The sequence below is a fragment of the Podarcis muralis genome, chromosome 9 (genome assembly GCF_964188315.1).
Source record: "Podarcis muralis chromosome 9, rPodMur119.hap1.1, whole genome shotgun sequence".
Lineage (NCBI taxonomy): Eukaryota > Metazoa > Chordata > Lepidosauria > Squamata > Lacertidae > Podarcis > Podarcis muralis.
In genome coordinates this window covers 14,422,816-14,450,257 of record NC_135663.1, presented here as the reverse complement: position 1 = coordinate 14,450,257, position 27,442 = coordinate 14,422,816, and the positions used below count along the sequence as shown (strand labels likewise).

The window sequence follows — 27,442 nt, the reverse complement described above, 5'->3', positions numbered from 1 at the left end:
TAGCAAATGAGGATTTTGAAACACAAGAGATATATATTGTTTGCCATTTTTCTAAGCAGTTGTGAGCGAAGTCATCCAGTGATAAAAAGAAGAAGAAAGACCTTGTAAAGTCCTGTTAGGCATCTCTGTAGGTTGGAGGTTAAAAGGTTATGGTCTGATCTAGAATCCTCTGTTGTTTCTTATGTGCACATAGCTTTAGGCCGCACCATTCATTTTAGGAAATATGTATATATGTGAAAATATTGCACACATGAAACTGCATACTCTATAAAGCATGTCAGAACTCCAAAGCTTGGGGCTAGAGCGTCATCATGCATGGAAGGTGAAAGCTGGTGTAGACCGCAAAGGTGGAATGATATTCACTGAGCTTCAGCGAGTAGCATGTGACAGGGAAAGCTAGTGCTGGTGTTGGGAGTTCTTCAACAGACTAGGCAACAGAACACATTGTGGAAAATGGCCAGTGATTAATGAATATAATCTATACATGATCATAGTGGTTATTTTTTTTTGGGGGGGGGGGTTATTTTGGCAAAGGCATTAATGATTTTCGCCTGAAATGGTAGGCTAAAAAACAGCAAAGAGAAGGCTTTAGTGGCGTAGATGAGATATGGTCAGATCATGCATTTTACAAAGAAGAAAGGGAAGCTTCTAGGTGTAGAATCTGGCTATGGTGGGAGAGGACAAGGATGACTCAAAATATTACCTCAGTGGTGTGCAGATCTTAACGTCAAACTGGGAGAAGCTCGTTTATCATTGTGTGCAATTGTTAACGCAATGATTCAGGGGCTTGTTGGGTTCTTTGCGATATTTAAGATAATAGAGCACACTGTATGCACTAGATTTTGTGCACTAGATTTTGACGGACTTTGTATACAATCTCTTGTATACCCCATCTCAAGATGAGATGGGGGTGAGCATTCAGAACAAGAGTGCTCTACTGTGTGATTTCTCCTACTCAAATTACAACCAGCAGAAGCAGGGTGAGCATAGCATACCTCGTGTGGACCCCTATTTCGGTCAAGATCACCACATTCCCATTGCCTTCTGTCATACTCTCCTCTAAGGGAAGAAAAAAACCTAAATATGATGAATGAAACAGGTGCCAGAGTGCTCCATTGAGGGGGGAAATGATGCTCTGTGTGTATTCTCCATCTAGTTAGAAGTGCACTAAGCTTCTCCCATTGCTACTCTTTCCTGGGTTGAAGCTCTTTTTCCACTTGGGAAATAGCTGCTCAGCTTGTTCCTCTGTTGGTGTGTGTGCACAGTTTATCGATGTTGCTAAAAGCTTTTCTTTTTTGATAATGAGAATGGTTTTTTCTTTGGAAATTTTTCAGAGTAACTTGCTTCAAGAATAGTATTCTATGACTTCCACATAAAGGTTCTAGAAGCTATATAGCCGGATAATTTCTAACAGAGTAGGTGGAATTCAGAACAAACTGCATTGTGCTAGGAATGCTACGCTAACATTTTGTCTCCACTCTTTTTCTGCCCTCAGAAAACAGTGGACTGCATGACGACTATGTCAGTGCCTTCCACGCTTGTGAAATGTCTCTATCTGTTTTTTGACCTTCCACATGTGCCTGAGGTGGCTGGAGGAGCCCAGAATGAGCTGCCTCTAGCAGAACGTAGATCGCTATTGCAGAAAGTGTTTGTGCAGGTAAATGAGTTGTAACCACAATACTACATTTCAAATTCTGTTTCATCTCCTAAAGGATGCATTGGGAAGAAAGGTTCTTACATTGAATTATTTTACACTGATGCTTATACACTCTACAACTCCTAGGCCAAATCAAGGTGTTATATTATCCTGCTATTCTATATTACTTTTTCTCTGTTACCTGTTTTTTTGTTTTTTTTGTTTTTTTGCGTCTACAAGTTTTTCTTTGTTGCAAACGCCCATTTTATTTTTATTTTTTTAAAATAAAGCTGGTTACTGATGAGAGAAACTTCCATAAGTGCACGGTGGCATTTGGAAAATTAATATAGTTGAATCACTGAACTGATTCCAATGAGTTGCTTAAATCTGCCTACTTTCTCCACAGTTTAAATGAATATTACAATAAACAGAATGCTTATGGTAGCAATTATATGAGCTTCCTATAATGGCCTTTTGTTTCAGATCTTGGTGAAACTCTGCAGTTTTGTGTCCCCGGCGGAAGAACTTGCTCAAAAGGATGATCTTCAGCTTCTGTTCAGTGCAATAACCTCATGGTGCCCTCCCTATAACCTGCCTTGGAGAAAGAGTGCAGGCGAAGTCCTAATGACCATATCACGTCATGGCCTTAGTGTCAATGTAGTGAAATACATTCACGGTTGGTATAGCTTGGTGCTGTATTGTGATTTTGTTTTTCTCTCAATATAGTCATGTAATAATTTCTATCATCGTTGGATCCTCTCTCTCTGTCTGGGTGACCACGATCTGGTCTTAATCCCTAATTTTAAATTCCCATTTGTGAAATAGGAATATTGGTGTGTTAACTCATGTGGACGTAACTAAGGTGGTGGTGCCTATCCTGAAAACAGTGGGGACGCAACTGGAAAAATTATAGGACGGGCCTAACTCTGAATCAGGGCCCTCAAACCTGCTGCCCCCTTTGTGACCTGCCTGGCATTTATTGCCGTCCCACCAGATGTTTCATAAACCCTCCTATTTCTGTTGCTTGAACAAGGTGACAGAAATAGATGATGTGCTTTCAGTAAACCAGCAGAGCACATTGATCAACTGCATATTGTGTACATGCTGGGGAAACTGAATTTGGTTTAAACTGGTAGTAGCGATGACGTAAAAGGGATTGTAGGAAGAATAACCTATTTTTTGTACCTCAGTATTGGCTAGCAAAATGCACAGTTGTTTCTTACATGAATGATTGTGGGCTTGCCACTTCCACTGATGTTGAAAGCTCCCAAGAGTAGTTCCTGTTCCTTATCTACGTGTAATAGAGCATTAGATTCTTGCAGAGACAGCTCTGGGTAGTTGCTTCTGTTTTACTGCTTCCTGTCTCTTCCGTGGAACATTTGTAACAGATTGAAGGGAATTATGCCACTGCCTTATGCCATTATAGTTTTGTAGTTAGTATACCATACAGAGTTCTGCTCAAATACATCCACTCATGCTTAAAATAAAGTCCAGGAATTGTAATTTAGTTCTGCTGTAACATGGATATATGGCACCCAAATTATATTCATGCTTTGAATAAGAGCACACTTGTTGCAAATAAAAGCATTCAGATTATCCAAGGCTTTTCGTTTTCCCAAATGTAGACTCTTCAAGCGATAAGGAGCTACACACACACAGCAGATTTCCTTCTGATAAGTAACACAGTCAGAAGCCATTATCTTTTATAGTGCAAATTGCACTTATGCTAGGACATTCCCGCTATTTCTGTATGTATTTGTTTGTAGAGTTCTTGTATTCAATATGCATATAGCATGGTTGCCTTTGATTTGGCCTCGTCTTTTGTTGCTCTGGGAGTAACAGTACCAGAGATGTCATGGGCAGGGTGGATTGCATGGTTACTTTCTAAGCCAGAATGGTTGGCCACTGGTGCTTATGCTTGGAACTCTGTTCAAATGTTGGGTAGAGTGTTCAGGGTGTTTTCTTTTTCAATATGTTGTTATAATTATTTCTTAGTTATAATTATTATAATTTCTACAATTATATAGACAGCAGTTTTTAAATGCAGACTGCATTGAGATATGGTGACTTGCCCAAGAGCAGTGAGTTTCATGGCTTGATCAGGAGACCTGGATTTTCCATACTCTAACCTGGGTTGGCGAAGCTTTGGCCTCCCAGATGTTGCTGAACAACAATTCCCATCCACCCAAGCAAACATAACCAATGGCCAGGGAAGATGGGAGTGTAGTGTAACAAAGGTTCCCCTTACTTGCTCTAATACTGCCCTGTAATCTTTGGATGAAGAGTAGTATACAGGGGAGAGAGAGAGAGAGAGAGAGAGAGAGAGAGAGTGGTAATAATAATTATAATATAATATTTTATGGGACATGGGTGGCGCTGTGGTCTATACCACAGAGCCTAGGGCTTGCCGATCAGAAGGTCGCGGTTCGAATCCCGTTGCTCAGTCCCTGCTCCTGCCAACCTAGCAATTCAGAAGCACGTCAAAGTGCAAGTAGATTAATAGGTACCGCTCCGGCGGGAAGGTAAACAGCGTTTCCATGCGCTGCTCTGGTTCACCAGAAGCGGCATAGTCATGCTGGCCACATGACCCGGAAGCTGTACGCCGGCTCTCTCGGCCAATAAAGCAAGATGAGCACCACAACCCCAGAGTTGTCCACGACTGCACCTAACGGTCAGGGGTCCCTTTACCAATATAATATAATATAATATAATATAATATAATATAATATAATATAATATAATATAATATAATATAATATAATATAATATAATATAATATAATATAATATAATATAATATAATATAATATAATATAATATAATATAATATAATATAATATAATATAATATAATATAATATAATATAATATAATATAATATAATATAATATAATATAATATAATATAATATAATATAATATAATATAATATAATATAATATAATATAATATAATATAATATAATATAATATAATATAATATAATATAATATAATATAATATAATATAATATAATTAATATAATATAATATAATATAATATAATATAATATCTTGCTTGCCAGTTTTCACATTTTTCAAGATATAGTCAGACACTCAAAGATGCATAGTGAAGAAAATGTGTTTTCTTAAGAGGTACGATTGAGGTCCTTATTTGTGAGTTATTTTGCACATCCTGACAAATGGCAAGAAGTGGATGTGATTTGTAGTTCTGTGTAACATGGTGAAAGGGGAAATTGCACATCTGCTCTAGTATAGTGTGAGCTTTGCAAATGTATGTAGAATATGTGCAGATGTCAAAGTTCCCGTTTTGTACATTTCCTAGACATGTATAATATAGGTGTCCCAACCATCTGTTTTTATTTTCTTGCAATGTGTGAAATAGCTCTTAGTTCAGTACATAAGATCATTCTTGAAAATGGATTGATACCAACTAGTTGATAATCATGTATGAGAACACTTGTGCTTGGTAATTTTTGTATAATATGAAAAATGCTGGGGGGTTTTATTGTCTTTACAGAAAAAGAATGCCTGTCAACATGTGTTCAAAACATGCAACAATCGGATGACCTTTCTCCCTTAGAAATAGTTGAGATGTTTGCTGGCCTTTCTTGCTTCCTCAAAGATTCCAGTGATGTCTCCCAAACACTCTTAGATGATTTTAGGATATGGCAAGGATACAACTTCCTCTTTGATCTCTTACTCAGGTATGCAAACCAGGTTTGCAAATTTATTTTATTGCTTCAAATGCAATTTTCATCCTAGCAAGATCTGTGTTGACATATCATTTTTGGAGCTGAAAATTTGAATGTCACCAATTCAGTAGATTCTTATAAGTTACAATGCAAGGAGGGGTATGTCACAAATTGAAACTACACTTTATTTTAGGGTTTTGGTTTTAGTCTTGCTAGTCTAGTAATTAATCTTTTGATGTGGTGTAGTGTTGGCTATTGTAGGCTATTATTTTAAGTAAGAACTAAGTTTTATGGTGAACACATGAAATTGGATGTGATTTTAAAAAAAATGTTCCAAATTTTGATTTGAATGAATGAGTGGCCTTGTTTTGAGATGAGTGTGAATTTCATCCCTGCAGGTTAGAACAAGCAAAAGAAGCAGAATCTAAGGATGCTCTGAAGGACTTGGTGAATTTGATAACCTCATTAACAACATATGGTGTCAATGAATTAAAGCCAACTGGTGTTACTACAGGGGCACCTTTTCTGTTGCCTGGATTTGCCGTCCCACAACCTGCAGGCAAAGGTGAGCTTTCTCTTCTTTTTAAGAAGTCCCTTACATGCAAAATTTAATCTGACATTTAATAGTCCTGAATTTGCTTGCAGTGGCTTGATCTGGAATTGATGGTGATCTCAGATTCTTAACAGTGTAGAATTAGGAAGGCTCAGAAACTTTCTCAGACCTCCGGTCCATAATATAGTGTGAGCAACTTGACCCTCTACTTTACCACAAGCTCACCTTTGCTTCTTGAGGCAACCCATAAACCAATATTCAATTACTATTTTATACTGCTTAGCACTGTAAAATAAAATACAATGATGATGGTATTGATTGGATCTGTCTATGCCTAGCCTACATAGGATACCAAACTATGTAAGAACGATACATTATTTTCTTTCCCACCATTCTTTGCCACTGGAGCCCTCCAACACATCCTAATCATTCTAGGGGCTGCCTCCTGTCCACTCCCCCCTCTGGGAATGGTGTGGCTATTCTTAAAAAAGAGGAGCCTCCACTGCTACCCCATTTTCATCTGCAGGCTCTGTTCACATGCAGTTATTTGCATTAGAGAATAATGTGTGACGAACTGTATGCTTGAATAATAACCTTTATGTAAAGATCTGTAAAGTTTCCCTTCTTCCTGTTGTAGGTCACAATGTGAGGAATATCCAAGCCTTCTCTGTCCTACAGAATGCTTTCCTGAAGGCAAAAACCAGCTACCTTGCACAAATTATCCTTGATGCCATCTTAAATATCTACATTGCCGACAATGCCAACTATTTCATCTTGGAATCCCAGCACACCTTGTCCCAGTTTGCAGAGAAAATTTCCAAGCTTCCAGAAGTACAGGCCAAATACTTTGAGATGCTTGAGTTTGTTGTGTTTAGCTTGAATTACATACCTTGCAAAGAACTGATCAGCGTCAGCATCCTCTTAAAATCCAGCACCTCTTACCCATGTAGCATCATTGCAATGAAGACACTACTTAAGTTCACCCGGCATGACTACATCTTTAAGGACGTCTTCAGGGAGGTGGGACTCCTGGAGGTGATGGTGAACCTTTTACATAAGTATGCAGCTCTTCTGAAAGAGCCTACACAGGCTCTGAATGATCAAGGTAATTGTCTTCTTCTCCTCCTCCCCTACCCCTGACCAAGGTTTCTTTCAAATCCTGCTTTTATCTTGTTCTTTTTTTATCACTTCTTTTTATGCTATTGGAAATGCTTACCTATCTTGCATTACTTTGCAAAAAAATATGCTATTGCCCATAAAACCTATGTAGGTTCAGATTTCTCTTATTCCTTAAATCATCAGCCCTCCTCCAAAACCACCTTTCGAATTCTCCCCAAAAGAGGCAGTTACCATATTTTTCGCCCTATAGGACGCACTGGCTCATAGGACGCACCTCCTTTTTTTTGGGGGGGGGGAAATGAATTAAAAAAAATTATTCCCCCCCCCCCCCAGCCACGGGGCTGGGGCAGGGGAAGCCCGAGCTTCCCCCGACCCCAGCCCCCAGAACAGGCTGCTATCCGCAAGCCTTGCGAGCCCGGCGGCAACTCCCACCGGGCTCGCAAGGCTTGCAGACACCTGCGCAAAGCACGGGGCACCCTCCAGAGGGCACCCCGTGCTCCAAGCAGCAGGCTGCTATATGCAGCCTAGGGAGCCCTGCGGGAACTCCTGCAGGCTCTCCAGGCTTGCTGATAGCTTCCTGAAGCCTGGAGAGCGAGAAGGGTCGGTGCGCACCGACCCCTCTCGCTCTCCAGGCTTCAGCGAAAGCCTGCATTCGCCCCATAGGACGCACACAGAATTCCCCTTCATTTTTGGAGGGGGGAAAGTGCGTCTTATGGAGCGAAAAATACGATAGTTTTCAGCAGAATCTCACAAGACATTGGTATTGCTTACAAGAGTAAAACAACCTGCTAGAGCCTTTTAAACTCTCACTTAGTTTTGAAACTAAAATGCACATGAGTGACATATCGATGCACTATAGACTTGCCTCTGAGTTGTATCCCAATACTTCACACTGGATGCAAAGTATAGGTAGGCTCAATGTACCAAAGTAGAACACCACCTTCTGCTGTACCATGATTAAGCATTTTTTTTAAAGTGATTGTTGTACACCAGCCAGCACATATAATATAGGAACGATACTCTGAATTAATAAGCAGTTTGGTAATAGCATGGGCATATATACACTGCATTTTCTTTCATTGTAGCTTTTTGAAATTGTTTTCTAGGGGACTCAAGAAACAACAGTTCATTTGAAGACCAAAAGCAGCTTGCTTTGCTGGTTATGGAGACCTTGACAGTACTGCTTCAAGGATCGAACACAAATGCAGGTATTTGGCAAATGGCTGTTACAACGAATGAACCTATGTCTCTTAATGCTGACAGCTGCCCTTGAAATGCACTTAAATCATAAAGACCAATATAGAGTTATGTAATCTGTTTAGATGTGGAAATGCTGTGTCAAGCAGGTTTTTTGACCTTCTTGGAAGGAGGATACATTAATAGAATACTGAATTTGTTTAATTTGCTTGGCCAGATTTGCTTGAATTTCCCTTAGCAGAGGATAAGATTATTCTAGAATGGTGCCTTTCAGATATTTAAATTTGTAGTTTTAAGGGGCATTTATTTGAATAAAATATATTTAGTGATGAATTATTACTTTCACCTGCGTCTCCTGATAACCACAGTCTATCAAAAGTTAAATCAATAGCCTTTTCCTATAAATGGTTGCTTCTTAGTGTGGGGTAGGTTTGTATTAGCCTGGTCTTGACAATAGGAAGAATATGATTACTGGCATGTTACTGCAGTCTAGCAACTTCTGTTCCCTGACAAAACATGACCTTATCACGGATCATGATCTTCGTCCACGCCTGAAATACAGTGGTACCTCCGTCTACGAACTTAATTCGTTCCAGAGGTCCATTCTTAAGCCAAAGCGTCCTTAAGCCAAGGCATATGCTTTCCCTAATGGAGCCTCCCTCCACCGGCGCCCTTCCCCCGGCGCCCTTCCCCCATTCGGCTTCTTTTCCAGGGCAAAGTTCACTGGCCGGAACACCTACTTCCAGTTTTGTGGAGTTCTTTGCCCGAAAAGTTCATTAGGAGGACTGTTCGTAGATGGGAGGTACCACTGTAATTGCTTCAACATTTCTCCTTTCCCCTTTCATGGATGTGTTTTGAGAGTGTGCATGAGTGCCTCCTTCCCCAATGGAGCCTACTGTAGCTTCACCTGAGCTCATTCACTTCTAGTTTTGCAATACAGTGGTGCCTCGCAAGACGAAAAGAATCTGTTCCGCGATTCTCTTCGTCTTGCGGTTTTTTCGTCTTGCGAAGCAAGCCCATTAGCGGATTAGCGCTATTAGCGGCTTAGTGGGCTTAGCGGATCAGCTGATAAGCGGCTTAGCGATCAGCTGATAAACGGCTTAGCGGATCAGCTGATAAGCGCCTTAGCGATCAGCTGATAAGCGGCTTAGCGGATCAGCTGATAAGCGGCTTAGCGGATCAGCTGTTAAGCGGCTTAGCGGATCAGCTGTTAAGCGGCTTAGCGGATCAGCTGATAAGCGGCTTAGCGGCTTGGAAAAAAGGGGGGGAAGGGAAAAAACCCTGCAGGAACTCGCAAGACATTTTCGTCTTGCGAAGCAAGCCCATAGGAAATTCATTTTACGAAGCACCTCCAAAACGGAAAACCCTTTCGTCTAGCGGGTTTTCCGTCTTGCGAGGCATTCGTCTTGCGGGGCACCACTGTACTGTCTTCTAAGGTGGGGCCAAGTGCTTGCACAAAGGCAAGAAGAGATATGGCAAAACTGGACACATCACTGGAATAAAATGGCCGTCTTTGCTGGGGCTAATGGGAGTTGTAGTCAAAAACATAGGATGCCACCAGGTTGTCAAAGGCTGGGGTAGAACTTTGGAATGAAGTTGAAATAGAGTCTGGTAGGACAGGGGCATGTAGTTGAAAGTGGTCTGTCAGTATCTGTTGGCTTCTGGAGTTTTAACTGGTGCTGTTTACTCTGATCACATCTTCCCAGTTTGGTTTTTTTTTAAGAGACTTCCCGGACTGATTATTCAGTTAGAATTCAAATTCAAAGCCCTAAATGGATTGGGACCAAGCACATAAGGGAATACCACCACCTGTACCTACCTGCATAGTGAGATCATTGGCAGATTCCCTGTTTTCAGCTACCATCTGTTAGAAGGAAATTTCCTTTTAATAAGAGAAGTCTTTTTTTGGTGGCAGCACCCCATTTGTGGAATGTCCTCCTTGAGGAGATTTGCCTGCTACCAGCCCTTAACTTCAAGACACCAGGCAAAATCTCTTTTCATCAGCCAGGCATTCTGAGCACCTTGATTATTTTAAGCTGTGATTGTTGTTTCTGCTTTTATATGCTGTTAGGTTATTTTTAGGTTTCTGGCGGTTTAATTTTTGCATGGTTTTAACTTTTGTAAGCTGCCAAGGCGCATATTGGATTTAAGAGGATATAGAATGTACTGTATAAATGTATTAAACAAATAATAAATATTTGCACTGTAGAATATCTCAAGCCTGAATGAAGTTGCAGAATTACCAAGAACATGCAGATCCTATTTTATGTTTGCTTGTATTACAGCTATTTAGTGCTTATCCTCTTGAGTGGCAAGCTAAGTGAGACCCTTTATATCCAATTTTAAATGTTTTCAGTCATCTCTGAGATCCCAGAAATTGCAAGCATTTGTGCCAGTGTGGTTCATTAGAAAGTGCTGCCTAGGTCTACCTGGTGGCATCATACCTATTCCACTGTCTTTGTTTTCATTGTAGGCATTTTCAGGGAGTTTGGTGGAGCAAGGTGTGTACATAACATAGTAAAATATCCACAATGCAGGCAACATGCACTGATGATAATCCAGCAGCTGGTGTTATCACCAAGTGGCGACGATGACATGGGGACTCTCTTGGGATTAATGCACTCTGCTCCACCTACAGAATTACAGTTGAAGACTGACATATTAAGGGTAAGTACATTAATGAAAAATGTATGGCTGTTTTAACACTTCTTATTAAATTACTGTTTCAGATGCAATTATATCTCAATTCACATCACTGATCTCAAACTTTCTTTTTTGTGGGGGCAGATAAATTGAACTGATCTTATTCATGTACTCAGGCAACACAAATGAACATGAAAATAAATACTGAAAAGTTATTTGAGGCAAGAATAATAATAATTCTCAAATAAATAAGAAATCCACTTCTTTCAACTTCTCTGTAAAATATAATTCACATTTATGAACCTTCGAGAATTCACCTAGCCAACATCTTTTTTTGCTTAAGTGATTCCCCAATTAAGATTCTGACAGTCAGCAGAACTGACTTGCAGCCGTTTTCCACCGTTGTTGCAGTTCTGGACATCTTTCATATTGCATTTTCTTTCAGTCCACAACTTGAGATGGTTCACAGAACTGCAACTGTTTTACTTTTTCACAATTGTTATTAAAATCAAAAGCTTCCTTCAGCCTGGTTTTTGCATTCATTGTAGAGGTGTGTGTGTGTGTGTGTGTGTGTGTGTGTGAGAGAGAGAGAGAGAGAGAGAGAGAGAGAGAGAGAGAGAGAGAAATTTGTATTTCTGTTGAATCTTGAAGCTGGTTTACAAGTTCATCACTCGAAAAAGCTCTTTGTATCGATGAGGCAAGGCTGACTTTTACTCACTGTTCGGGGAAATTTAAAAACTTCTCTGTGTGCATATGCTTCAAATTAATCTCGGAAGCCTTTGTCACTGCAGTGTGACCTCCATGACATCCTGTTTGTTCTGTCTTGTTTAAATATCCGTGTAGGCCCTGCTGTCCGTGCTGAAAGAGAGTCATCGCACGAGAACGGTTTTCAGAAAAGTTGGTGGATTTGTGTATGTCACATCTTTACTTGTTGCCATGGAAAGATCCTTGTGCTCTCCACCTAAGAATGGCTGGGAGAAAGTGAACCAGAACCAAGTGTTTGAGCTGCTCCACACTGTGCTCTGTACCTTGACTGCAGCAATGCGCTATGAGCCAGCCAATTCACACTTCTTCAGAACGGAGATCCAGTACGAAAAGTTGGCCGATGCTGTGAGGTTACTTGGCTGCTTCTCAGACTCCAGGAAAATAAGCCCTTTTAACATCTTCCCCTCAAACACTCAGCCCTTTCAAAGACTGTTGGAAGATGACCTCATATCCATGGATTCGGTGTCACCCACGTTAAGGCATTGCAGCAAACTCTTTATTTACCTCTACAAAGTAGCTACAGACTCTTTCGACAGGTATGATTGGCGAGGTTTGGGGTGGAGTCGGAAACACAGTTATGTCTGGGAATCGCATCATTCATTTCTATCTGATGTTCCCTAAAGGGGTTGTATGCTATTATTTTCTTCTGAGATTGAGAATTGGCAGCTATTTTTAAGTGCCTGTCTTGTAGACAATGATTTATTGCTGGTGCATCCCTACTTTGAGGTTGTGCATGTGGAAATTATGATTCATAGAAGGGGTTGGGGTAGGACCGAAGGTCTAACTTTTGGCAGTAATGACTGTTAACGACCTGTCCTCTTTGCAAGCAAAAGTAGATAGGGCTGCTGTACTTCCATTAGTTTACAGAAGAGAGGATTTTGCCAAGTTGAGCAGAAGTTGCTTCTGCCAAAATTCTGTCTCCTCTGCAACTCTCAGAGGCAACAGGCGTTCTATCAACTTCGGTATTGTAAAGTAATCTGTATAGTTACCTAACCATTTAAAAAAAGATAGCACCATTCCCTGGCCTTGTTGGAACAGTTTCCCCTTTGTTTGTTTGTAAGTTTTGAGACTCCTAAGAAAAGTTGTAGGTTTATTTTAAGGTCTTTTGTTTAAGGGCAGTAGTTGGTTCTTCATTCTGTTGTATAAGACAAATCAAAACAGAGCCCATTTTAATACAGGCTCAAATAAAAAATGGGACTTTTAAAAAAAAGTACGATTTTAAATGATACTTTGAATTCAATGAATTTTAAAAGAGTTAATACCTTATTTGTATCTTAAAATATTCAGTAGCATTGGGTCTCTAGGATTGTTGCTTTTCATATATAGTGGCTAGTACTAGGGTCATAAAATCAGGACATTTAAAGTTAACACTCCATAACATAGACCCATTTCCTTTTGCTGAGCTTGTTTACTACTTCTGTCTTGGAAAATAATAGGTTAGGCTGGTAACTTCCTGAGCCTTGATGCTTCTTGTGTAATATGTAACACTAATAGCTCTGTTGCTTTTGATGGAGAGGGGCACAGGCATGGAACATCCTTCACCCATTATTCCTTATTTTATTTAATTGCAAACACATTTTGTGACTTCAAAACTTCATGCAGTTTTGAAATTCAGCCTTAACATTAGCTGTACTCTAGGTTTCTTTTTGTTAAATATTGCCAATTGATTTTAACGTTTTTATAAAGTATTACTGGCATGATCTTTAATTGCTCAGTAAAATAGTAATTTCAGATTTCTAGTGGATAGAATTGGGGGGCACTCTATCTGATACTGGTTAATACTGGAATTTAAGAAATCTGGGTTAGCTTTGTTGTTACATAAGTATTTCTAATCCATTTTGTCTTTCCCATTCCTCATTATCTGTCTTCCCTTCATCCCCTTTGTTCTTAAAACTCATTAATTTTTGCAGACTTGCTTGGGATATTATGTTAGTCCTGATGAAATTTTAATCATATCTGGTTATCAGTATGTATTCAAACTTGGTCTTCTGTTATCAGTCCCTGATCTGCATCAGTTTGTTTCAAGATATTAGGCTGTTTAGAAGCAGATAACTCAAAATATAAACAAACAAATGAAAAGGAAAATCTATTCCTTTAAAAAAAACACCTATCTGTTTTGTATGTCTTAGTTTTTACTTCGTGTGCTCTTTGTCCTTTGCTCTGGCTAATTCTGCAGTATGTATTTCTACTGGTGAAACTGTAAGACTAACAAAGCTTCTAGCCTCTTGTTTTCTTTTCTAACCTCTCTATCCCCTCCACGTTTGTTTTGTCTGTAGTCGTGCTGAACAGATCCCTCCTTGCCTGACAAATGAGACTTCTCTCCCCTCTCCTTGGGGCACACCAGCTTTGTCGAGGAAAAGGTACTGATCCGTTTAAAGAGAAGTTGCGCTTTCTACCACCTTCACACCTGTGTTCTCTGTGTTTCATTAACTTCCTCAGAGTGAGGTCTGTTACTGTGCTTCTCTGTTCTTCCAAGAATTGTCAGTTGGCTGGCAAGTTAGTAAATTCACATGTAATGAAGCCCCATTTTGAAATATTTGAGCAAATACTTGGTGCAGAATCAAGGAAGTCAAGGTTCACAACATTTTGAGTGAATTGGTTGCCCTGAAACAGCACACAGGGCGGTTTTTAAGGCATGGTCTTTGTGCTGTAGAATTACGTTAGAGTCCTGTGGTGGTAGAATGGACTACAGTACCTTGGGTTAAGTACTTAATTCATTCCAGAGGTCCATTCTTAACCTGAAACTGTTCTTAACCTGAAGCACCACTTTAGCTAATGGGGCCTCCTGTTGCCGCCGTTGCACGATTTCTGTTCTCATCCTGAAGCAAAGTTCTTAACCCGAGGTAATATTTCTGGGTTAGCGGAGTCTGTAACCTGAAGTGTATGTAACCTGAAGCGTATGTAACCCAAGGTACCACTGTATACCAGTTTGAACTTCAGCCTGTGGCATCAAAATGTTGAATTCTGTGCTAATAACGAAATTCACTGTAAGTAGAAAACTAAGCACAGTGGGGAGCAGCTAGGGCTGGAACTTTTTTCTTGATGTGCTAGGGTGTTTTCTTTTTGGGTACTTCTAAGGAGCCTTTATGGGACGCGGGTGGCGCTGTGGGTAAAAGCCTCAGCGCCTAGGGCTTGCCAATTGAAAGGTCGGCGGTTCAAATCCCTGCGGCGGGGTGCGCTCCCGTTGCTCGGTCCCAGCGCCTGCCAACCTAGCAGTTCAAAAGCACCCCCGGGTGCAAGTAGATAAATAGGGACCGCTTACCAGCGGGAAGGTAAACGGCATTCCGTGTGCTGCGCTGGCTCGCCAGATGCAGCTTGTCACGCTGGCCACGTGACCCGGAAGTGTCTCCGGACAGCGCTGGCTCCCGGCCTCTAGAGTGAGATGGGCGCACAACCCTAGAGTCTGGCATGACTGGCCCGTACGGGCAGGGGTACCTTTACCTTTTTAAGGAGCATTTGATGTGGTGGAGCATTCAAAAACTTTCAGTATATTTTTGAGTCACTGCTTTAAAAATTGTATACTGCCTTGAGTTTTCTTTTTAAATAGCAGCAAAAAGCAGTTAGATAGAATTTTTTTCTTAATGATTTATCTAAGCTACAGAGTCAACCAGTGCACAGGGAGTTCTATGCTGATTTTAAAGTCCTTTGTAAACCTGGCATTTCCCAGGATATAATTTCCCTTTTGCTCTCTCGATCTTTTACTACACTCTTGACACTCTGTTCCTTCCTGCTTCCTTAGTCCTTGAATGAATCCCCCTCATTGTGTTCTTTTTCTGATTACCTTATTATATAGTATAGTCCTAACATTTATAGTATAATCCTAACTTGAAGTTCTGCTGGCTGGAAGGGGCCTCTGAGAAATCCTGAACCCTCGCTTCCTGTGTTGACGCCTGCCAGGTTTTGGAAGTGGCATAATTTATTCCCCCTTCCGTAGGATTACTCTGACTTTCAATCAATTGAAGCAAACATTTAGCTTCTAGATTCTTCTGATTTTCTTTGTGTTGAGAGTAGTTAAAACATGCTTGAATGTCTTCAGAAAGTTTTATCAATTTCTGCCATTGTGCTTTTTTTCTGCTACATTGTTTGTGTTCAGTGTGTGCTGCTGTATAGGGGCTCAATCTGCTCTGTAATAATTCCCTTGGATGATATTGCAATATATCCCATCAACAATATGTTTTTGTAGACTTGAACGTTTCAGCAATACAGTTCATCATCTGTCTTGCATGCTTTACATGAGATTTCTGCATTGCAGGGGATTGCACTAGATGGCCCTTCTATGATTCTGTGATGGTTGTGAAACTTTGTGGTATGGGTTTTTCCATTGGCTTGGAAACAAAGAACTATGAATGAAAGGAAGGCATGTGATGGCATACTTCCATACTTGTGGAAGACTTGTTTTAATGCAGCACCATACTTTATTGGGAGTGATTCAGGCTGTGACATATAAATTATAGTGGGCATATGTAAAGGTCTTATCTGTCCAGTGTTTTGAGCAACAGCTTGAACAAACGAAACTTCTCCGAACTTTCCATAGAATCCTTTCCTATGGATTTGATAGCTCACCCCTTGCAGATAAACCAGTGGTTAGCCGGTTGGGAGAGGGCTGTGTTTTTGGGCCTCATCCCTCTTCCTGTGTGCACACTTTTCTTTCCCTTCCTGATTAGAACCTGCATAGGATTGAGCATGCTTAGTGCTGATGGGGGATGTGAGACTGCTTCATGGTTACACTAAGTGGCGGAAGGGAGAGGAAATTCACATGGGAGATGGTGGGAGTGGGCGAGTGCATGATTCTGCAGCATTCTTCTGTTCTGGTCACGCTTAGTAGATCAGGAATGTTACTTATGTACTGAACGTATGAATGGACTGTAGGATTTTCCATTCCTTGCTCACTTGGCCCTCACCCAAGCCAGGCTTGACTTGTTATTTGCCGGTAAGATCATCCTCGTCTAAGATATTACATAAAGATTTATAGACAGCTGGAGTAAACATTTTTTTAAAAAAATGCAAGCATGTATCTAATAGATTATGGGGAAATATTTCAAATGTAATAAGAGGTTATTAAAAATCTCTTCCTGGGGAGCTGCATGGGTTTGTGTTTGGAAACAGATTATATATTGGAATATATATATTAATATGTTTGGAAACAGATTATATATACTGTTCCTTGGGGGTGGGGTGGCTGTTGTTTTTCTTCTTCATTCATGTTACTGTGGTAATTATTAATTCCAATAAATTATCGATGACTACTGCAAAACAAAACATTACCAGCAATATTTAAAAGCACAGTTGGAGAGGTAGAGAGCTGAGGCAACAAAATCATCCGTGAAGAATCTTTAGTTAAGATTTGTATGAAACAGTTGCAGAATCCTCTTGGGGTCTTTAAAAACTCTTCTTTCAGTGCACAAAGCTCTTATCCATTGGTAATTACGGTTGCCAAGTGTTCTGAGTCCGTTTGGCTGTGCTGGCTTCTGCTGTTTAGTCAGAACTCCCCCCCTCCTTAGGAAAGACATTTCCTTGTTTATTGGAGAAAGTTGTGATCCACAAAAGTAACAACTAAAAAAAAAAGTATGTGTGCTGCACACCCTGTGCTTGTATTAAGCCCCTTTGGTTATTACCAGAGTATCATTATCTGCCGTGCTTTGCAATTCCATTCAAAGTGCTGTGTGCTGATTTGTCATTCTCCCCAAGACTGATCAAACGTCACCGTCTTGATGACAGAGAAAGGGTGTGCAAGTAACCCTGCCAAGAGCTGTTCATGCTCGAATGAGAAGTGGTGTGTGGATAGATGATGTAGGAGGGGACAAGTATGCGCTAAATCCTTTTACAAGTGGTCGATTCCAGAGCAACTTTTGAGGAGGCAGGGTTATGGGGCTTTACTGAGAGATTATTTTAAAGCAGTCTTGAGCTAACTAGTTATGAAGAAAGACACACATCTCCTGTAATTAGAAAGACATAAGGGGACTCTTTAACAGATGCAAGTTTATGTTTCAATCCAGATTGGACACTTGACCCAATGTTCTCTTGGAAATTTCACCTCCTTAGGCCTAAACCTGTTTCGGTGCATGAGAAATTACCAGTTAAGTTTACAGTTCATCTGGGCTGCCAAGTATCTCAGAGTCATGTGGCCGAAAAACCTAATTTGTGGTTCTTCTTGTTTGCTATCTGGTTTTTGCCATAATGCCTGCAGGCTTTATCTCTATATCCACAAATGCTACTGGTGTAATTTTCCATTAAGCTGGTATTCTAGGAAGAGCCAGCAAGCAACATCTATGCATGTGCCAGATCTGAAAAGAAGATACCACCTGGAGCACATATTATGGAAAGTGAATACTAGAAAAGCCTTGGCATATTTAATCCAAATGCTGTATTTTGAGAAAAGCTTAATGTTGCATGTGTGTTAAAGCCCTATTATTTTTCCTCCTTACCTTTAGGCACGCATATCATTCTACTTCAACACCTCCAGTATTTCCTCCCAAAAACCCTACTGATTTGAAACTGCACAAAGGAACTGTGTCTCTGCAGAGTTCAGATGCTGTCATCATCCATCCTGGAGCTATGCTTTCCATGTTGGACCTCTTAGTCTCTGTTGGGTCAAATACACAGCCAGAAGTGAGAACCTTTTCAAATATACTGCTTACCCTATAGGGTTAAGTTAAGAAAGCTTATAAAGGAATACACTGGGGGAGTTTAAGATCTGTTTTAACATAATTCATTGCTTTATCTTAAAATTAACTCTTGAGCTTTACTAGGAAGCAGTGAATTTGAATCTTAGACACTGTACAGTTATTGGCTTAAATCAAAAAGAACAGCACAACCAACTAGTTTCATCTAATCAAAGAAGCTCTGGATTTTTCATCTTCTAGAACAGTAGCTCCTTGTGCTACATAGCAGACAAAGCACTTTTGAAATGGGAAGCTAGGGTGTTTCCAAAGTTTATGGCATGACATGAGGACCTGCTGGGCACTTTGAAATATTTGAGAGTTCCTAAAGAAGCTAATTGGATTCCAGCCGTTACCTACAAAATACATGCCAACTTGAGAACTCTGCCTTATGAGATTTAAAGGTGCTCATCATTTGTTAGTCCCTGATAGCTATATTTCAAAAAGCCAAAATCAGTAGTAGCAGAAACCTGACTCTTCTAACAAAATTGTTTGTTTGTTTGTTTTAAAAATATAACAAGCATCTACACTAAGCGTAGGTGAGTAAAGTATAGGACAGAATGCTTTTGTCAGCTGATAGTATGAAAATATGTGAGTTGGACATTATTTCTATTTATAAAACACTACCATAGTTCTTGTTCTTGGCGAATTTGATCAGTAAAATGTCAAATAAAAACGATCTGGGTTTAGCAACCAGAATCCCAAAGGCTATTTTAAGTGCTCTTAAGAGTTTGTGGTTGTCCTGAGGTTGTTGTTTTGTTTAACCTTTTCTTTCTTTGAGCAGCAGACCACTGTGCAATATCCTAAATTTCTCTCTCTCTCTCTCTCTCTCTCTCTCTCTCTCTCACACACACACACACACACACACACACACACACACACTTGCTGGAAATGGCGAGTGACATAGTTTTCTTGAGTGTTTTCTTACAGATTTGTTTTGTCTTTGTCTCATTTATGCTTGTGCAAAATTTGCAGCATGCCCTAGATCTTCAGCTAGCAGTGGCCAACATCTTGCAGTCTCTAGTGCACACCGAAAGAAATCAGCAAGTCATGTGTGAAGCTGGACTCCATGCACGACTTCTGCAGAGATGCAGCGCAGCTCTTGCTGATGAAGACCACTCCTTGCACCCCCCACTCCAGAGGATGTTTGAAAGGTTGGCCTCTCAGGCGTTGGAACCAATGGTGCTGAGGTTAGTAGAAGAGGGGGTTTACTTCAAATTCTTATCATTTGATTTCATAGAATCATAGAGTTGGAACAAGGGCCATCAAGTCCAACCCCCTGCCAAGCAGGAAACACCATCAGAGCACTCCTGACATATGGTTGTCAAGCCTCTGCTTAAAGACCTCCAAAGAAGGAGACTCCACCACACTCCTTGGCAGCAAATTCCACTGTCGAACAGCTCTTACTGTCAGGAAGTTCTTCCTAATGTTTAGGTGGAATCTTCTTTCTTGTAGTTTGGATCCATTGCTCCGTGTCCGCTTCTCTGGAGCAGCAGAAAACAACCTTTCTCCCTCCTCTATATGACATCCTTTTATATATTTGAACATGGCTATCATATCACCCCTTAACCTCCTGTTCTCCAGGCTAAACATGCCCAGCTCCCTTAGCCGTTCCTCATAAGGCATCGTTTCCAGGCCTTTGACCATTTTGGTTGCCCTCCTCTGGACACGTTCCAGTTTGTCACTGTCTTTCTTGAACTGTGGTGCCCAGAACTGGACACAGTACTCCAGGTGAGGTCTGACCAGAGCAGAATACATTGGCACTATTACTTCCCTTGATCTAGATGCTATACTCCTATTGATGCATCCCAGAATTGCATTGGCTTTTTTAGCTGCCGCGTCACACTGTTGGCTCATGTCAAGTTTGTGGTCAACCAAGACTCCTAGATCCTTTTCGCATGTACTGCTCTCAAGCCAGGTGTCCCCCATCTTGTATTTGTGCCTCTCATTTTTTTTGCCTAAGTGCAATACTTTACATTTCTCCCTGTTAAAGTTCATCTTGTTTGTTTTGGCCCAGTTCTCTAATCTGTCTTGGCCCAGTTCTCTAATCTGTCTTGATTTGATTATTTGATTTCTAGACTGCTTAATATTTTAAAAAATGCAACAACAGGCAACTTAAACAAGAAATTGCAAAAACACACAGCTACGTATAAAAATGTTACATTAATACAAAGTTGCTAATAGAGACGAATCAATATCCATTCATTTTCCTTTGACACACACCCCACTCAGCCTCCAGGTTCTTGCCTAGAGTCCAAACAAGCTCTCAGCTCACCCACAAAAGTCTCACAATTAGAGCAGTTCCTGGAAACAGCAACAGGAGGTATTTTGAGTTTCCCAGGGAGTCCAGAGGATGGGGACCCCTCACAGCTCTTTCTTCACCCTCTGTCCTCTCCTCCTCCTCTTGCTGCTGCTGCTGGTTGATCATGGACATTAATGTATTTTATTGAACTGACACATGGAGGTTGGGCTTAGGATTATTTCAAGAGAGAGAAGAATGAATCTGGTATTAAACTTCCTGTTTAAGTACGTTCTCTGTTGCTGTTTATCATAGCTCCGAGACAGTGAGAGAGTTCTTTTGCACGGTGCAAAACATATTTAAATAGGTCAGCATTCGAAACTGCTTCACACATGACATGGGAACAATCTCCACATTTTTAAAAAAGTATTATACACTGTCACTTTCCCAAACACTTGTTTTGCTTTAAGCACCTTGATAATGAAGTTCGTGGTTTGTGAACAGGAGAAGCTTCACGAACTGAAGCAGCTGTCGTGCTTTACTGTTCTATCCTTTAGGGTGAGGGAGAGCGGAGGAAGCTGAAAGGAGCACTACAAAGTTGAACTATGATGCACTGAAAACTGTTTTAATATTTTAAATGAGGCCCTGTAGAATGCATATATGGGAATATGTTCATACAGTGATACCTCGCAAGACGAATGCCTCGCAAGACAAAAAAACCCGCTAGACGAAAGGGTTTTTTGTTTTTTGAGCTGCTTCGCAAGACGATTTCCCCTATGGGCTTGCTTTGCAAGACAGAAACGTCTTGCAAGTTTGTTTCCTTTTTCTTAACACCGTTAATACAGTTGCGACTTGACTTCGAGGAGGAACTCATAGCACGCGGTGTGGTAGCCTTTTTTGAGGTTTTTGAAGACTTTGGTGATTTTTGAAGCTTTTCCAAACTTTCCTGACACCGTGTTTTGCAAGACGAAAAAAATCGCAAGACGACAAAACTCACAGAACGAATTAATTTCATCTTGCGAGGCACCACTGTAAATGTTAGGTGAACTGAGCTGTGGTGTGTATGCAGTCTTAGTTTGTCTAAATTGATAGCATTTGAAATCAAGCATTTGAGGGCGATGTGTCTGTATCTTCATCTGTTTCTGCACCTGTACCTACTTCCTAATACGAAAAAACCCACATAATTATGCCAGGAGGATTTTGGCTCCTCTGAGACATAATGCCTAAGACCACATGGACATTGGTGAAGTAGGTGTGGATTTCTACAGTTCTGTTTTATATTTAAATAAAATTTAGGGTTCTTTTGGCCTGTATTTTGCTGTGTTTACTTTCTAAATAGTTTTTGATGAAGCACATTTAATGTATGTTCATGTTCAAGTGGCAGCTGTTGCACTTAATCAAATAAAAGGAAATGCAAATGACTTTGAAGCCTTTCTTATTTTCCCTCTCCATTTCTCTCTAGGGAATTTTTACGTTTGGGAAATCCTCTGAATTGTGGAGCCTGGGATAAGAAGCTGTTGAAACGATACAGAGTGCATAAACCAAGCTCACTCAGTTATGAGCCAGAGTTGAGAAGTAAGTGTTTTAATGTTTGAAATAGTTTTGAGGCACTCATTAGTAACCGCCAGACTGAAATCTGGCCATGCTTCAACAATGTTTCAGAGAGTTAACAAGTGAGATTTAATTAATGCTTGTAGGTAATGACAAGGAGTGAGGATTTCCCTTAACGATGGTTAGCAGTTGGCAGCAATTCTGACCCTAGATGTGGCCAGCTAGGACACTGGATCTGAAACAAGTGTACAGCCCTGCTTTTAAGGCAGCTTTTTCTTTCCTGATTAAAGATCTGGTGCTGCATGCACAGGTGCATGGCGGTTTCGAAACTTGGCTTTTCTCGCAAGGAAAAAGCTTTTCACTCATGGATATAAAGTTGTAAATTTGAGCAAACGTCTCTTCCCTGCCAGTTAGATGAATCAATCACTACCGTATTTTCCGCTCTATAGGACGCACTTTTCCCCCTCCAAAAATTAAGGGGAAATGTGTATGTGTCCTATGGTGCGAATGCAGGCTCCCTGGCTTCAGCAATAGCAACGCGAAGCCTCTGAAGCTTGTACTTTTGCTGAAGCCAGGAGAGTCTGGTCTTTGAGGCTGGCGGTGGGGGAAAGCAGCGCTTCCCCCCACCGCCAGCCCCACAGGCTCGGGGGGCAGTGGGAAGGCGCGTGGCGCTGGAGGGAGTCAGTACTGGCCGAGTCAGTCCCTTCTCCCTCCTGTGGGCTTTTGCGGGAGATGGGGGAATTCCCCCACCTCCCGCAATAGCAGGGAGAAAGTCTGGGAGAAGTGCACAGGCTGCGTGTGTGGGGGGGGTCATATTTTTTCCCTTGATTTCCCCCTCTGAAAACTAGGTGCGCCCTATGGTCAGGTGCGCCCTATAGAGCGAAAAATATGGTATTTTGTGGATGTACGCAAAGCTCAGGCTGTGTGAGGCAACTGCCTTACTGTTACAGAATGATGGACTCATTGCTAGATACACTGGTTCTTAAGGAGAAAGAGGGGTGATGCTTTTGTTTCTGTCACACATGACAGTGGTGAAGAGGAGCAAATCATGCTAATGGGGGGGGGGGTTGGGGCTGAGCTGTAAGGATTTGCTCCTCCAGCTGTTCCTGATCTCTTAACAAAGGTTAAAGGGCAGGCTGCACTACACCTGTGCCAGCCTGCTGTCTTGAACTGCTAAGGTACGGTTATTACAACCTGCCTTTTAATGCATTTCTGTTTCCATTTACTGCAAAGTAGGATAGTTATTATTTCATATGGGTACACCTCTGGCCTCAAATAGTGAATGGTATATACTACTGGGTGCTCCCAAATTTCCATTGGTTTTACTGATATTACAGCAATTAAGACCTACTGTTTTAATTGCAAAGAAGAAAGGAAGGATTTTATTTTCTCTGGTCACAGCCCAGTTAATCTGGCATAGCAGAACTCAAGACTGCTTCACTATGTTGAGCTCATTAGGACTTGGTTGATTTAATTTTAAATACTTCCATTTATGTCGGCTACGTTGTAGTTAATTAACCCGTGTTTAGAAAACCTTGCATTTGTGTAGATAAAGCTTCTGTTACAGAAGTTTCACAAGCAGTTAATTTTGACGCACATTGTTTGCAACCACCTGGAGTCCATTGGTGGCTGCACCATGTAAACTGGTAGTCGTGTGAATCAACAGTGGGTTGAATGGCAAACATATTTTGGGACTTTGTAGTAAAAGACAAAATGTACTTTTGTCCCTTTTATTGTATTAGGATTCTCTTACTGACAATACTAATCTCATGTGGATCTTCTATTTTTAAAAAAATTTTTTAAAAGTATTTCGTTTTTTAACTTCTGCTATAGATAGCATGATTACATCAATGGAGGGCCTGGGTACCGACTGTGTGTTCAGTTTACATGAAGATAACCACTACAGGATAAGCAAGAGCCTTTTAAAACCAGCAGAAGGAAGCACAGTACCCCTGACGAGGGTGAAATGTTTGGTTTCCATGACAACCCCACATGATATTAGACTTCATGGCTCAGCAGTTACTCCTGCATTTATTGAATTTGACACGTCTCTTGAAGGGTTTGGGTAAGGTCTCGTAAAGGCTCTTTTCTTACTCTCTTCTTGTTTCAGAATAATGTTTGCAGTTCCTAATTAACTTCTTTGATTTTCAAAACCATTAGTTGTGCCATGGAAGACTGCCTCTGATATAATAATGCACCTAATTCAGATGATGAGTTCTTTGAGTATAGATGATCCCACCAAGCAAATGTGGGTTATGTAGGTTAGATGTTTTGTGTGTATTTAAAAAACCCTTTCTTAGCAAAGAAGTGGCACCAAAATCCAGTTCTCCCCCCAAAAAATCCCTTCGTCCCCTAGAAAATTTTTGTCAGAGGAAGTGGAATGTAATCAGGCTTGGAGAAATATAATTAATAATTAAAGTAGCAGCTTTGGAAAGGCAGTTCAGTGATCATGGAATAATCTCAGCATATTTGATTATTGTAGATTAAATATACACCTTAGCTTTCTTGAGCAACTTGTCTGTTTTACTCAGTTTTTTATTCTTCTAATCTGTAAAGAGGCTTAATCTGCAAAGTTGATATCTTAAAAGTATGCATTAATATTAAATTCTGTAATTCACTTATTGAAGTATTTATACAAGGAATTATCTTCATAAGATGAATTCTCGTTCATGCTCTTGAGAAAAGGAGCCGTGCTCCTAATGCTGGCTTGATCATTAAGGGATCAAGAGCATGTTGCGCAATCTGTATTTTCCTTCTTTTACACACCCCTTTGCTTAAAAGAGAGGGACGCGGGTGGCGCTGTGGGTTAAACCACAGAGCCTAGGACTTGCCGATCAGAAGGTTGGCGGTTCAAATCCCCGTGACGGGGTGAGCTCCCGTTGCTCGGTCCCTGATCCTGCCAACCTAGCAGTTCGAAAGCATGTCAAAGTGCAAGATAAATAGGTACCGCTCCAGCGGGAAGGTAAACGGTGTTTCTGTGCACTGCTCTGGTTCGCCAGAAGCGGCTTAGTCATGCTGGCCACATGACCCGGAAGCTGTACGCCGGCTCCCTTGGCCAATAAAGCGAGATGAGCCCCGCAACCCCAGAGTCAGTCACGACTGGACCTAATGGTCAGGGGTGCCTTTACCTTGCTTAAAAGACTCTCTCTGTTCCCTGCCATGGACTAAGTGATAACACCTGATGGATATTGACTGGAAGTACTGTTCGTAACTCATTGATCTTTATTTAACAGCTGTCTGTTCTTACCAAGTTTGGCCCCTCATAATGCACCTACCAACAATGTGGTCACAACTGGGCTTATTGATGGCACTGTGGTCAGTGGAATTGGAACCGGTAAGTCCCTTTGCCATAGCCATACGGGATGTATTTGGTGCATCTGTCATCTTCTGAAAGCAGCCCTATAAGTACTCTTGACTCAGTTTACTTTTAATTTATGTAAATAAATCCTCTTGAATGCACTAGGAATCCACGAGATTGCGACAGGGAAAAAAGCTATGTTTATTGTAATGGAGCTCCATCAGACTACTGCAAAATGTTTCCTGCAGCCAAAATTGCAGAGGACTTTTTGATATGATGAAAGTAATGCTAAGCATAGGCACAGAAAAAAAATAACCCAGTGGCAGAAGAGCCACTTAGTTCTTACGTGGAGCTGGTTGCCAGGGGCGATTAACCTTTTACATCCCAGGGCTGCTTTGGTGATCAGCAGTGGACATGGCTATTTATTATATGCACACACTCCCTTGCCACACTGGTAGCACACATACTCACTACACCTGTACATAGAGCTCTGTCTATCAAGGCAGGATGAGCGCTCTTGCAAAACCACTCCCATCCTAATTCATCCCCCCACCCCTTTGTGGGTGGAGGGAGACACTGCCTTTTTACATTTTGCAGAAGGTTCTGTGAAGAGTAAAATACAGGACTTCCAGCCCCCTCAACCCTGTCACTGAGCCAGCAGAGGAATTTTCTTTCCTGATAATAGCGCAGAGCATCACCAATGCCAAGCTAGAGAAATAAGGCTGTGGGGGCTGGTTTGGCATTAATTAATTAATTAATTAATTATACCCCGCCCATCTGGCTGAGTTTCCCCAGCCACTCTGAGCGCCTCCCATGTGGCATGCTGGCTGCATCCAGCTCAACCTGTGGGTTAGCTGCCTTTGCATTAAGCCAGTGTTAAAAATAAGCCAACGCAAATGAGCAGCATGCTCAACTCTACCTGTTATTCCCCTGCTTTCCCCCCAACTAGGTAGAAAGAATCCAGAGTTGTGCATTTATCTAATTATTAGAGCTGAGCTGAACTGGGGTCACGAGCTGCGTGAACATTTCCTTGCTCCTCACAAAGCAGCCCCCCTTGTGGAAGATTGGTGGGGGAGACTTGAAACAGCATGTAGAAGGAGGGAAAGCATCCTTGCTGTAACTAGGATGATGCTCCCTGTTTTGCCACACCATAACAAAGGAAGTGCAAAAGCAGATCACAGCAAGACGTGGTGTTAGCTAGATGCAGATCTGAATACCACGGCAAGGGAAGTGAAAGGGAGGACATTTCTCAGTTTCCAAGGCAACCGGGCAACTGTATTCTTTGAATTTCTGTAGGGAATATGTCTTCATATTGCCAAAACAATAAAGCAACTTGTCCTGCCCCGACATATTCTGCTAGGGGAACAGGCACATGCCCCTCCCCAGCAGGGGAAAATGCCACTTCATTTGTCTTCATTGGCATTGCTTCATAATCAAATCTGATTGGCTACATAGCATGATACCATCTCACTCACAGTCTGATCCCTGGTTGGCTGTGATCTGAGACGGTGAGAGAGAGCTGGAATATTGTCTTGTGGGGTTGGGGGGGACTTTATGTTGTAAAATCCAAAAACAAAAAGAAAACGAAAAAGAAAACAGATTAGCCACCCTGTTCTATAGCATTCTTGGTGTGAGCACGCAGAAAAGGTTTAATAAAATGTGACCTTTTGTTTTAATTGATATATACTACTGTAGAAACAGAAGGGACGTGGGTGGCGCTGTGGTCTAAACCACAGAGCCTAGAGCTTGCCGATCGTAAGGTCGGCAGTTCAAATCCCCGCGACAGGGTGAGCTTCCATTGTTCCATCCCAGCTCCTGCCCACCTAGCAGTTCGAAAGCACATCAAAGTGCAAGTAGATAAATAGGTAACGCTCTGGCACATGACCTGGAAGCTGTCTATGGACAAATGCCGGCTCCCTCGGCCTATAGAGCGAGATGAGTGCCACAACCTCTACCACCTTTTCAGAATTCTCACTTCACAAACAGCTACAAATTTGGAGAAACTGTATTCAAAGTTTTTGAAGAACTGTAATGTTTAGGCTTTTTCTACTGTGATTTCATACTTGACCCAGTTGGGTTTTGCTCCTCCTAG

General features: G+C 41.2%; 1 protein-coding gene across 5 annotated transcripts in view; it reads left to right on the top strand.

Moving 5' to 3' along the window:
• WDFY3 (WD repeat and FYVE domain containing 3) overlaps positions 1 to 27,442 on the top strand; it is a 135,930-nt gene that overhangs the window by 35,077 nt on the left and 73,411 nt on the right. For 4 of the 5 annotated variants that reach the window (XM_077933798.1, XM_077933799.1, XM_077933800.1 and 1 more), the window contains exons 5-18: positions 1,496 to 1,657; positions 2,120 to 2,312; positions 5,152 to 5,338; positions 5,725 to 5,891; positions 6,517 to 6,984; positions 8,105 to 8,206; positions 10,669 to 10,862; positions 11,682 to 12,139; positions 13,880 to 13,963; positions 18,035 to 18,212; positions 19,238 to 19,452; positions 21,964 to 22,076; positions 23,886 to 24,117; positions 25,286 to 25,386. In XM_077933798.1, the coding sequence (XP_077789924.1) occupies positions 1,496 to 1,657; positions 2,120 to 2,312; positions 5,152 to 5,338; positions 5,725 to 5,891; positions 6,517 to 6,984; positions 8,105 to 8,206; positions 10,669 to 10,862; positions 11,682 to 12,139; positions 13,880 to 13,963; positions 18,035 to 18,212; positions 19,238 to 19,452; positions 21,964 to 22,076; positions 23,886 to 24,117; positions 25,286 to 25,386 (2,854 nt within the window). The remainder of the gene's footprint in view (positions 1 to 1,495; positions 1,658 to 2,119; positions 2,313 to 5,151; positions 5,339 to 5,724; positions 5,892 to 6,516; positions 6,985 to 8,104; positions 8,207 to 10,668; positions 10,863 to 11,681; positions 12,140 to 13,879; positions 13,964 to 18,034; positions 18,213 to 19,237; positions 19,453 to 21,963; positions 22,077 to 23,885; positions 24,118 to 25,285; positions 25,387 to 27,442) is intronic. The other variant, XM_077933801.1, reaches the window with a different exon arrangement.